Source organism: Lineus longissimus, chromosome 12 (genome assembly GCF_910592395.1).
Source record: "Lineus longissimus chromosome 12, tnLinLong1.2, whole genome shotgun sequence".
Taxonomy (NCBI): Eukaryota; Metazoa; Nemertea; class Pilidiophora; order Heteronemertea; family Lineidae; genus Lineus; species Lineus longissimus.
In genome coordinates, this window is record NC_088319.1 from 2,594,962 (window position 1) to 2,607,988 (window position 13,027).

General features: G+C 40.9%; 1 protein-coding gene across 2 annotated transcripts; it reads left to right on the plus strand.

Moving 5' to 3' along the window:
- The first annotated feature begins 752 nt into the window (after positions 1–752).
- On the plus strand, positions 753–11,923 carry LOC135497114 (uncharacterized). 2 transcript variants are annotated; one of them, XM_064786832.1, is made up of 5 exons: positions 753–868; positions 6,495–6,844; positions 8,809–8,973; positions 10,152–10,391; positions 10,897–11,923. In XM_064786832.1, the coding sequence occupies exons 1-5, from the start codon at positions 847–849 to the stop codon at positions 11,071–11,073; spliced, it is 954 nt and encodes a 317-aa protein (XP_064642902.1). In that variant the 5' UTR covers positions 753–846; the 3' UTR covers positions 11,074–11,923. The 2 variants fall into 2 exon arrangements, with proteins under 2 accessions (XP_064642902.1, XP_064642903.1); XM_064786833.1 differs by lacking the exon at positions 753–868 and adding an exon at positions 5,577–5,653.
- The last annotated feature ends 1,104 nt before the right edge of the window (positions 11,924–13,027 follow it).

A 13,027-nucleotide genomic window follows, 5' to 3' on the forward strand; every position in this document is an offset into this window, starting at 1 on the left:
CGCGCAAGGCGATATGTTTGTTGACAACGTTGCGTATAACAATGCAAGGACCCTCTCCTTGCGCGTGATTTTCGACGATGGTGTCATTATCATTTATAAACAAACACTATAGCATCGTATGCCCAATATCAATATATCGTCTGTATTCATTTTTTGTATCTGTCACTACCGGTCATTTTGAAGATCCATGATCCTATTTTGTTCAATGAAGGGTGGAGCGAGGAAAGCTGTATGCATCATCCTAACACGCCTGACTAGGTGAAATCGATCACGTATTGATTAAACAATTAGTATGCATGGTTAAGGACAAATATCGATTGCCAATAACGAGTCGCTAATGCTGACATACTTATTCATTCAGGGATGAAAACAGAACGCCGCCATGAATAAGCGCGCCATCGACCCGCCGACGAGCGGCGGAGACACACGACGCAAAAAATGCTTGTACCACCCGCGTTGAACATCTTAATTGTAAGATACCGGAAGAAGAAGGAAATCTCAACGTCGTGTAATATGTTGACATTCTATATATAGTCAGTGCCCTAATTCTTAACGAGATCCCCACTTAGCCAGCTATTTTAATTAACGCCTGGTTTTACTATAGTTCCGGCGACGTAGTAAACGAGGTCCATTCATGAACTCGATTACTCACTGCGAGACCAATCCAGGAAATTCTATTCATACATGCGGTGACGTCATTTTTAGGATATAAGGCGGGGAAGCCCTCAGTTGGCCAGTTTCAAACCTGTGCATCGAATGTGACGGTCTAAAAGTCTTAAAGGCCCATACATACCATATCTATATTTATTTATTTATATTCGTATTATCTGAAGACATATACACGAAATGATGGATATAACCGCAAAAGGTAAGTCATTTTACCGACATTTTTCCCCTGTATTTTTTCGGGTTGTTCTGTAAATGACGCATGGTCTGTTCTTTGTCTCCTGTCGTATCGTGGGCTTTGTTGGAGCGAGATTTTATCGGTGATCATCTTGACGACTACGAAATTATTAGGCCCATCAGTATTTTCAAATCTTCTTTCTCAAGATAACGCGATGATTTTTTTCTGTCAGCCGACGGAGTAACAAACAGCGAAGCCGTTCCGGTAGCGCAGGTAGGGCAGTAAAAAAGTAAACATTTGCTCCGCACTTACAACTCAGCACTTAGCAGCCAACGAGTAGGCCAACTTTTCGTGATCTTACAACTGCCGCTCAGGAACATGCCAATATTTCTAGTAATTCCGCCAATAATTTCTACTACGTGTATTTCCTAACATTGTACAATCAACTGTATGATCTAGAATGTCAGTTATTGCAAAATAGGCTGAAATCCTACGGATTATTTCGCAACAGACATTGTCATGACAGCAGTCAAGTCTCGACATGCTCCATCGTAACAGCTGGAGAAACTGCGCTGACATATTAAAACAATGTATAGCTTATTGGTATTCTATGCTGTACAGGTTTGGAGGCCTAGTTTTTCAATACCAGTAACCTAATAGGCCTATTTAGCTATTGTTCTTATTGCACCGAAGCAAATGTATGACTGGCAGACACACTGATAATAGCTAGACAAATAGATAATATAAGTCAAACGGGCAAGACTAATGATAGTAGTCACCTTTTCAAAGAGTAGATTTTTAGATTTTACTACCGAGATCTTTATTTCATTGAACGAATGTGATGGAACAAATTCCCATTTACCATAGCCTAGTTATTCATTGAAAAACGATTTTTGAAAGAATATTTGCCGAAAATCATGTCGGTTGCCTGGTAGAGTCCAAATTAAGCACAAAAAAATGCGAAGTAAGATTTTCTAATATTTCGGTATAAAATTGGAAAATACATCATTATCAAGCCGCAATGAAAGTACATTCATATCTACGCCTTTGATTTAATTACTAACTGAATAATTTGCTCCAAATCCCTACTGGTACCGGCAATGTTTACAACGCCTGGTCATATATCCTATCAAAAAGCAAACTAAAAGTCTGTGTATAAGCCGGGTAATTAACATCGAGAAATTCCTCTTTGGTTTTTCCCCGATTAGTAGGCCTATACTAAACGTCTCCATCATGTGGTCAAACCAGATTTGGGCTATCACAAATTTATCAAAAAAGACAAATATGAAAAATAGTATGATTAGAGTTGGGTCAAATGGGTTTATCGAATGCAAGATAACTTGCTGCTTAGCCCATCCTTGGCATACAGGAACTCAGATTTATGTCGGCAAATAACTTTGTGAAAAAACTGACAAAAAGTTTGACATGTGTAGAGGAGAGGTCTCGACTTAAAAGTGACTTTAAGAGGAAGGTAAACATTTCATTGATGGGTGTTTCTATTTTCAAGGGGGTCATGGAGGTACATTGGACTTTTGGTGGCGAGTCTGACGCCTGGGCGTTAGGTCTAAAGGATATATGAGTCCGGGACCACCCTGGCTGAACGACATATCTCGGACGGGAAGAAACCTGCTGAGGTACTTTCTAAGAGGCCGGCGTCTTTTTTGTTCTGGTGGCCGGTTTGGTGCCTCTATAGCCGTGTCAATCATTAATTGATGATGAATACAACATCTTTATGTATAAAACTTGGCAATTATTTTGATTGGGGCACACCAATGTATCTACAACATGTATATGGTAGTAATTAGGTACAGTGCAACGATAAGTAAGGTCAAATGGTACAATTATATCTCCTACAGTGTATGGCAGTGCACATTAATGCACACATAGACTACGTGTATAATTGTATCACCTTGTCTTGCAATGAATGTAAAAGAGCCATCTCACTTTGAGGTGTAAGAAAGTGGTACAATTAGTGCCCCTATAGTGTTGACAAGAGCTGGCAGTACACATCTATAACTGTACCGCCTTACCGTACACCCGTGTTAAATACAACTCCAAATCCAATGTTTCTTGCGAGTGGAGAAGTCATGACATGTTCAATAACCACAAGAGAAGTGAAATCGTGTGAATTAACCTAACGATATCATGAATCAATTTGTTATTTACTATCGCCTGCAACATACCAATAACACTCCCTGTAACATATGCTGCCGTAGCGGGGAGTGGGGTGTTTTTAAATTGAAGTATCTGACATTTTTCGTTCACTAGGCCTACTACACTTTGCATCAAACTGAGTGAAAGCCTGTGCCGGGTAGGATTGATCCTTGAGCTACAAGTATATTCTTTGCTCGGATATCTTAAATTGAGCTGATTGCAACCAAAAAAGGACCGAAATACTGAAATTGGAAATTCCCAAAAATTGTCCAAGACCCTATAAGGGTTAAACTCATGACTGGGCGTTTTTGGCCAAAAAATATCCTGTCTCGACTTGTCACTGTCATCGCATTCTTAGTAATCTTTGCTCCGGCTAATCGTTATAACCGATGATGCCTAAAAATAATTATAGCAACACGCGCCAAAAATAATCCATGCAACTCTTCAGCGTGCGGAGGCGTAAATGAAGAGGGAAATGGCGCGAATTATGACAGGGTGATGCAAAATGGCTTATCTTTTCAAATATACCTGTTGATGTATTGCCGAAGCTGTTAGTGCCTTGAATGGGTGTTTGTGCGCCTGATGAAGAGATATCATTGATATGATGGAGTCTGTGGTTAAACAAAGCGTTTAGAGAAATCATTGCCGGAAATATCTTTGCCCCGGATATCTTAAATTGAGTTGATTGCGAAATCTAATTCATGTTGCGGTACGCCGCGGCAGCTGAAGGCTGCAATTTCATCATTCCTGCGTTCGTGTACTCACATAAACTGTAAAGCGTATACGTTTGTGACAAGGTATAACCAGATTAAAGGTGCAGGCGAAGTATCGCTGAGTAAGATCTGTCGATATTCTGTCGAAGTAGCAAATACTTCAGACGATTTTCACACCAGGCTAATTTGCCATTGCCAGTTTAAATATATTGACCCCCATGAAATTGTTTTGTGGGGGTCGATATAATCAAGATTCTCCCGGATGAACCTTTTATAATACAGTAGAACGATGGAAAATTAGGCCTAGGTACGAGCGGGTTTTGTTTAAAGATAAGAGACCGTGTATTGGGTCAGGCCTGCATTCTTTTAACTGGGAGATAGGGGGCAAAGATACTCACTTCGGCGAAATTTTAAGTTCTGCTCTACCATTCATGCATTGGGATTTTCTCGCCTTGACCCAAAGTCCAGTCCTGAAGTGGACCGCAAAGTGGCCCTAAATCTTCCTGTCCTCTTATGATCTTTAGTCAAAATTTGTAAATAAATAATGCAGTTTTTAGTGTCACTGTCCAGAGTGACACCGGATACAAACGATACCCGGTAGTATATTTACCAAGTATATGTTTACAAGGTTCAACGAATCAAATCGCGCGCACGTATCGTCTGCTGAGAAGTAGGCCTACCATCTCATCCAGGAAATAACTTGAGACTTGTCAAATAGACGTGATACCTATTTTTAGCGCATCCTGCTAAAAATAATCCAGGTATATGGACATATATAGAAAATTCCTTAAGACAACAGACGTCAATGAATCAAATTTAGGAATTTCATGAGAAGACATTGCGTATCATTCTGTACCCTTGGGCCGCGACGAAAACCCAGCCCAGGATTGGTCGTGACGACGCGCTCACTCATGATAAGCTTCGGGCATGGATATCAACTTTAAAATAAATGTTGTTAAGAATGATGGACCGTCTCATATATGTCATGGTACTCAAAATATTGAATCTGATGACTTAATATAAACTACCTAGATAACCTTGAATCGCGAAGAAAACATCAAAATATTATGATGAAAAAGTTGTTAAAGAACCCGAAATCCTTTTTTAGTCCACACAACAATTTTTTTTCAGACGTTTTCGCGATTAAAGAGGCGCGCAAGTTGACAGCATGTATTATGTTCTGACAGAGTCTCAAATTCACTAAATACATCTACTCTGGCCCGATTGGGGGAGGTGGGGGGGGGGGGGGCAAAACACCATTTGGATTGGAAAGACAGTTAGGAAGGTTGTTAATGACAACACTGGCAAATTACTGCAATGTTCGAATGCCCAAACATTCCAATTGACATATTTTTTTGTAGTTGTCCTTAAAGACCCTAAACGAGAGTGTAATTGGAATATTTGCACTTATTAAAATTGTCAAGTTTGCTGTCCAAGTTATGTAACAAAACAAACCGGAACCCACTCTAAAGTTGTTCGCACACTTTAGCCGAAACGTAAACAGGCCGAAATATGCGCAACAATTTCCCACCGAGGTGTCGATTGAGTCATGCAAAAATGGGATAGTGGCAATTGATAATTTGTAATTCTCGATTTGCTGATGATACTGCCCCTATCTGCGAATTTCATTTATGACTCAAACTGACAGGAATAACTTGGTTTGAATGGGAATGCTAATGGTAGGAATTTAGATTGACCCGGGGAGGTCACACTTTTATGTCGCACCAAAGAATGCACATGACCTTGTCGTTCATCCTGTCATTAGGGTATCAGGCATATCGGTTTTTTAAGGCCTATATAAGCAGCACTGAAACTTCCGTAGTTAGTTTCAAATCGGACGTCGAGTAGATACCATCAGTGATATATTTTTGATTAACTCAGTAACTATATCTTCATTTTGGATTATATTTACCTCAACCGGTGACCTCTTAACAAAACAGTGGTAAGCCCAAATCGTTTATGTCTTTTAAAACATACATTTTCATGTATAGGTGTATATTCTCTAACCATCAGACTGTAGGCTTAACTTTGTGTAGGCCTATATGTGCTGGGGGGAGGATCTTTCCTCCTCTTTACATTTACCAGAAATTACGGATGACTGTTAGGCCTAGTCCTAAACTAAAATCTATTTTGAAAAAACTCTAATGACAAAAAACTATCTTGAAAGGAATTTGTTCTTTTAACGTAACATTTCATTCTTTCCCCACCGTCACGTCGTCATCTGACATTAGTGTCAAATGTTAGCCCTACACGTAGCTACTTCATGTTGATACTATGATATATGATACCCGACTCTACAGGATCATAAATAACCAAATACCAATACCGCAACGGTTCCACTGACGAATCCATTCCAGTCACCATGAGCAAAATCATCAATACTTTATGGTTAAAGCGAACCAGTGATGAAGCAGCAGCCAGAATTACCTCCCAAGGTGGCGGCTTAATGTCGTTACGCAGCTACCATCAATGAAATCGTATGGACCAAAAATGCGATCATCTTCTGATATTTGATTCCTGTAGCTGCGATAAATTGTTACAGCCAATGCCTCGGCGTCTTTTGATGGCACCTCCGTGTTACTCGGCTCTAGGAGCTTGTTTGCTAAGCTCGTGGATTTGAAATGCACTGGGGAGGTTCGCAGGGAACGAGGAATCACGGCGGATGACATAACGATCAAAGTTACAAGTACCGTGTCACCTAAAACAATAAAATCCTTGGATGCCCAATGCTCATTATCTCATACGATATCACATTTATCTTATCCTTGTTTCTTTCGTTCCAGTAATGTCAAAACAGAATCTCCCCCGGGCCGTCCTTTTCTCCGTCCTGGTTTTAGCAACAACCGCCGCTGCCATGCCAACAGCATTCTCAGGATCAAATATGGCCACCCAATCGACAGACACGGAAACGGCACTCGGAAAAATACTATCGGGGAAGTTAAAAGCGCGGAAAGAGGCCCGACTTGTAAGGAAATTACTCGATTTGGGTGATTATGAACAGCCGCGACAGAGAAGGGATACTACTGCTCAAGCTTCTGAGGAAAAATTAAAAGTTATCAAGTCAAATTTGCAAAATACGAAAGTGGCAATCGAGGATTTATACCATAGGGTCAAGGACGCGTTTGATTTATTCGTAAGTATCTATTTTATTCCTCTTTTTTTCTCTATACACCAGATAGCCTTGTGGAATAAATGTAAATATCAAGATTTCTATCAAATGCCGCCCACTCGTTGAACAAATCCATATTCAGATAGTTAAACATCCGCACCTTGTTCAGGACAATAGTATCAAGTTTATTTATCTTATATTAGATCTGAGATTTACCGCCAAAACCTGTCAGATAGTGAGTGCCATTGGCGATATGATACGATAAAACTGGTAATCGAATTGATCGGTATTGCACCGTTCCTTACCTTGTCCTCGCAAGTCCTCTGCGCGTCCGATGCTATGGCGTTCATTAGCCTTAAATTACAAAAGTGACGAAGTGAGAAATTGAACAAAGTAGATAGGACATCGTGAATGTGATGCAGTTATGACCGGACCGTTGTGAAATGTGGCCGTAGGCCTACTAGTAATAGTCAGCCAAACATGAATATACATGTAACTAAAAGAAATATTGAAATCTCCTGTTGTAATGAGTGACATGCAGTTACGACCTACTGGGTGACCAACCGTTGGTTACATGGTAAAAAATCGCATCGCCACAGCCTTCTTTTCGGTACACCCTGTACGCTATAGTAAATTCAACATACAACTACCTGAATCGTTTCCTAGCAGCTTTATTGGCTCTTAATCAGCGTGTTGATATCTTGTTCCGGTAAGAGGTTAATGCGCCGAGAGGTCATCCAAGTGATTTACGAGTGTGAACATCATTACCTCTCAGTGTGTGGAACAAGGGGGAAGAGGCTTGCAGGATTATTGGCGATAGCATTGATGAAAGCGAATGTTAGAGCGGTTGCTTGGCTGGCTTGATCGACACTTTCTGTCGGTGGGGAAACTGGGAGAGGGCAAAGTTCTCCAGATCGGACGAAGGGGGCACAACGCATATATTTTGAAAATTATGACATGTAAGAGGCAATTACATTCAGGCGAACGTGAATACATTTTTAGGGATGCAACGCCGAGAATATGTCACAAGAGATCGTCAAAGAAAAGATAACTAGGAATAGTCCGAGTCAGGTGATACGACTATTAGGCCATGCTGGCTTAACTGTGTTGCAACCTTTTTCACACACCATGCCCAATTTTCAAGAGTTAAATCAGACCATGCACATTTGAGGTGCCCTTGCGTGCAACTATTTTACAAAAGCAATGAAGAATTTTTTCCGATGAAGTCCGGTTTAATACATCATGTATTCCGAAGCGGTAAAAGTTCATTCACCAGCTAAGCTCCGGCGATTAGTCAATGTCGTTAATATCTCAATATTTTGAATAGGTATATCGCTAAAATAATCACGGCTGACTTTGATGTTGTACTTGCACTAGTTAACAACGGACGTGTAATGTCATCAATAACATATCTCCTAAGCACCTAACACAACTTGGTATTTCAACAATTATAAACAAGTAATTGAAAATCCGTTAGCAGGTTTGTTCTTCAAAGGATAACGCAATAAAATGAACTAGACTAACCCGAACGTGATATGTTTCGTACGGAGAGAGTGCATAATCAAATATTTTTCGGTTTAGTGCATATGCACCTTTTCTATCACGGAACCTTCCAAGCTAAAAGTTCATGGGCGTTTTTTTACTTCAAATTTATGATGACAGATATTTTAATTTTCTTGAGGACACATGCTCCAAAAAAGTCTCTGCACGAGGTTGTTCGGAAGAAAATGAAACACGCCTCAAGCTGGATTCATACTGAACTTCCAGCGGCATTGCCTCCGTGGCCTCCGCCAAAACGCGCGTTGTCTGGAAGCTGAGTAATGTCGATACATTGAGGGGCAGGTGGCTGAATTTGACCTGGTATTAATTGATATTCGAATTCATTGTGATAATTCACTTTGATCATTCATTATCCTTTTGGGTCAAGTCATTAATTGAATAACCCACGGAACAGTTATATTATAGTGCCCTTGGTTTTCTCTTTCCAGTGCGACCTAAAAAAGTCCAACCACATCCCCAGGGACGACGCCGCGCTTGCCACGTGCGAAGGCTGGTCAAAGTTTCTCATCCAGATTCACCGGTCGAATATGAATATTCCAGAACACGAAACAATCGCAATACACAGTACTCATACACCAGAACAACATGTCGAGGTAAGCCAGGTTTCCGGATAGTTGACTTCTTAGAAAGACTGAAACACACTGATGGTACCATTAGAAAGTGTTGATTGAGAGCTTTCCAACGATGGTCGTGTCAATAAGTCTACTAATGGTACCATCAGAAAGAGCTGATGAAGGACCTTCCGACGAATGGTCGTGTCAATAGGTCTACTAATGGTACCATCAGAAAGAGCTGATGAAGGACCTTCCGACGAATGGTCTTGTCAATAAGTCTACTAATGGTACCATCAGAAAGAGCTGATGAAGGACCTTCCGACGAATGGTCGTGTCAATAGGTTTACTAATGGTGCCATCAGAAAGTGTGCATTTAGAGTTTTCCAATGAATGGTCATGTCAATAGGTTTACTAATGGTGCCATCACAAAGTTCTGATCAAGGACTTTCCAATGAATGGCGTCAATAGGTTTACTCATGGAACCATCAGTAAAGCAGATCGAAAGCTTTCCAATAAATGGTCAAGTCAGTGTCGGCTTACATATAGAACCATCAATCAGAAAGTGCTAATCAAGAGATTACCAGCCAATATTCTATGGCATTGACAGATATTATTACCAGAATGAAGAAAGAAGTTACAGCTTGAATAATTTGTCGGCCGGGCACTTAGCTGTCTGTTGTTATCCCATCTAAAGGAATTATGAGGATGTTTGGAACTGGAAATATGTTCACGACTTCCTGGTTGAACAACCATGTTATGTAACAGACACATTCCACTGCTTGGCATTTGGCCGAGTTTTAAAAAAAATTCTGAACATTTGTTGCAAGAATTTTGACCAAATGTCATTGGTAGAATGTCATTTATTTGAAATATGCCACGCATTTATGGCCTTTGGGTGATTTTGGCGACCTCTCAATTCGAGCGTTTTTTACATTCTCTTTGATTCAGAGAATCACTTGGGGAAGTTCCACACGGTCGTGAAAGGCCAAGTAGGATAAATTCAGCAGCTTGGCATTCTTTAGGCCAAGTATGGATTCAACTTCGCTGATCTATACCTGGTTGGCCAATATTGCAGTTTTTTTCAAGAGAAGTCTTGAATATACATGTACATGTACATGTATGTAGAGGCAGTACAACATGTCTCAGTGCATCTTGGCGACATGAAGCATTCTTTGAAATTTATCATGACTTAATTTTGTCTGAAAATTTTTTTACAGAATGTTTTTGGAAAATCGCTGACGATCGTATCCAGATTCCACATCGTCATCGCCAACGTCACGACAATGGAGAGCGACCACGTGTGCACCTCGACTACGGGGCAGTCCACCTGCACGCCAGACTGCGCCACCAAGGACCCTGCGGACCCCAAGCACGCTAAACATCCCTACAAGTTCTGGTGCAAACTCAAGGACATCCCAACCAGAATCAACATGTTCAAAGAGATCGTAAAACGCACGGTAAGCATCTTGCGATTTCACATATCATAATCTCTGGCGGAAATGACGTGATCATTGAATTTTTAGTGCGGCCATTTTGAAATATGGCGTACACTTAGTGCGTAGGTCAGCCTATTTACGATTATGATATCAGTAACCATGGTAGCGCCCTTTATTTACGTCCACTTAAATCACAGTGACGCCACCCTTAAAAATATCATAACTGGTATGATGACACGAAGTCCATTTGCCGCTTTCCTCTAGCAGGGCTTTGGGACGTCGAATGATGTATTGGCCACTCAGATGACCCCGATCAAGCTTGTCTGGCTAAGACGGCATGGGCCATGGAGCGTACATGGCTTTTGATTCGGCAATACCACACCTGATGTCTCACACTCTTGCTCGTGGAAAGTGTCAACAAGCATCGATTTAATATTGCAAATGGATGGAAATGAGAATGCGAAAAATCTAAATCTACCAATCACCAGATTTACACAAACTAAATCTCAACAATTGTCTATTTCAGATGGGAGCACTGAATATACAACACAGTCAAACGGATACTGTCGTAACGCTGACGTCATCTGACCTGGACATTTCCGAAGGAACCCGAATCACGTACAACTTCGCCTCGTTGTGGCAAATGAAGGAGCAAATGGGACTAGTAAAAAACGCAATGGGATTACTAAGTAATTATCTGTGAGTGCATATCGCTGCGTCTTACCAAAACATTCTGTGATACGAATCTCAATCTCATCTGCTGGCGGAGGAGATTTAAACAAAACCACCAGACGTTCTGGTCAGAGTGAATGCAGGAAATGACGTCACACGTGCTAGCCATATCACGGCACATCTATGATCTCAAAACAGACTGTGATACTGCTTAACTATGCACATTCCATACGGAGAAAGAATGTGTTCGAACTGAACAATTAACGCATGCGCAGACTATCATCTGCAGACAATTCCTCTGCGGCGTTATGGTATGCAGACTTTTTTATTTTTGCGGCCATTTTGGGTGGAGCCCAATTCATCCTATTGTCTACTACATATGTCATTAAAGGATGAGAAGTACGTTTCATATTTTTCGCCCTGCCTTTTAAATGATGCATTTTTCGCAACTTTCTTATTTATTTTGTGATGATTTCGCCTGAATAGAAGCTGCCTTACTTCTATGTTTACTAGTAGACAAACGGAGAATTTAACTGTGCTGCCTATTTAGTTGAATCGTGGGCCTTATTTATTAAAGAATGTGTGTATTTATTGCTGATACTACGCCCATGGTTTCAAGATATCACTTTTAAATGAATATTGCATTTATATGTTTCGCTTTCGATGTGAGAGTATGTCTGTTTAACTTTTGTGAACTGCCTGTAGGCCCCTGTGTAGATGTCCAATGCATTTGTAGTGAGTAGGCACTGTGTGCTTCTTTGTACATGCTTATATGTAAATGTGTATGTAAATTATTCCATGGCCTAGTCCCCAGGTGTCAAAAGCCTTACCCAGATATGCCTGGAAAGTAAAGCAATGATCACTGGAGACGGGGTTGACAAGTATAGCCTTTAAGTTATGTGAACCTGCTGCAATATAATTTATAAATAAAATAATTCAAATAATCAAAGTAAGAATGACTTAATTTAGCTATTAATTGCAAATAAGTGTGTCCGAACTGCTATCGTATATCCTTTGGACACGTTCGATCGAGGAAAAATGGCCTCATGATTGCCACAGTAGCTATAAGTATGTCTCAGCCAACATTACATGTCACCTTGGTTCAATTTGTAAGGTAAGGTGGTGCAAATATAGCCCCCGGTACAATCACAACCTTCTTGTGCATTGATGTGTGCTGCCATTTCTTTCCTACACTGTGGAAGCTATAATTGTATCCCTGTGCCTTACAGTGGGTATTCTCCCAAGAGAAACCTTAGATCTTAAATCGGGGCCTATAAGACAAAGTTAACTACGGTCGACTAGCACCCACCTGTTTAAGCCCGTGTACCAGTTGGCCTACGTTTGGTTGGGCCCATAGTTTATCTGTTCCACTTGCCGAATCAATTTGTCACACGATTATATGTCATCGAAAATGACGAAAAATTGCCCTACGTACTATCAAGGGCATTTAGACCCTCAAGTTCTGGATCACCCCCCTCCCCCTCAACGAAACCCAGACTTCGTAACATAAAGGGGAGGGATGGTTGTGGACGGAGTTCCTCTGATTCTTCAGAGCGCATCGAGGCTGGTTTGGAGAAATGATTTGCGGGACCCAGCGGACACCTGTTGAAACGATCATAGTATTGTACTGAGCCTTGAGTCATTGGAACAAACAGCGTTAGAAAGTGATAGCCTACGAATGGTGTATCCGACTCAACTGGTTTACTATAAACTATTTAGTGGGGGAACGCGGCTGCAGGTTGATTGGTGAGTCAGATTCCCTTAACATGCAACAAACTGGCTCCGTTTACAAAAGATCGTTATCATACGTTACGGCCTCATCGAATTGACGGAATGAGCGAAATATGATGGAACGGTTAAAATCATCTTTAATCCTCGCCAAAAGTTTTACAATTTGAGGGGGTGTATAGTAGCCGGGGATATTGCTGGACCGACACTTAACGTTCTGTGCCAACTTATTGATGTATTTATCTAGCGCCCTCTCC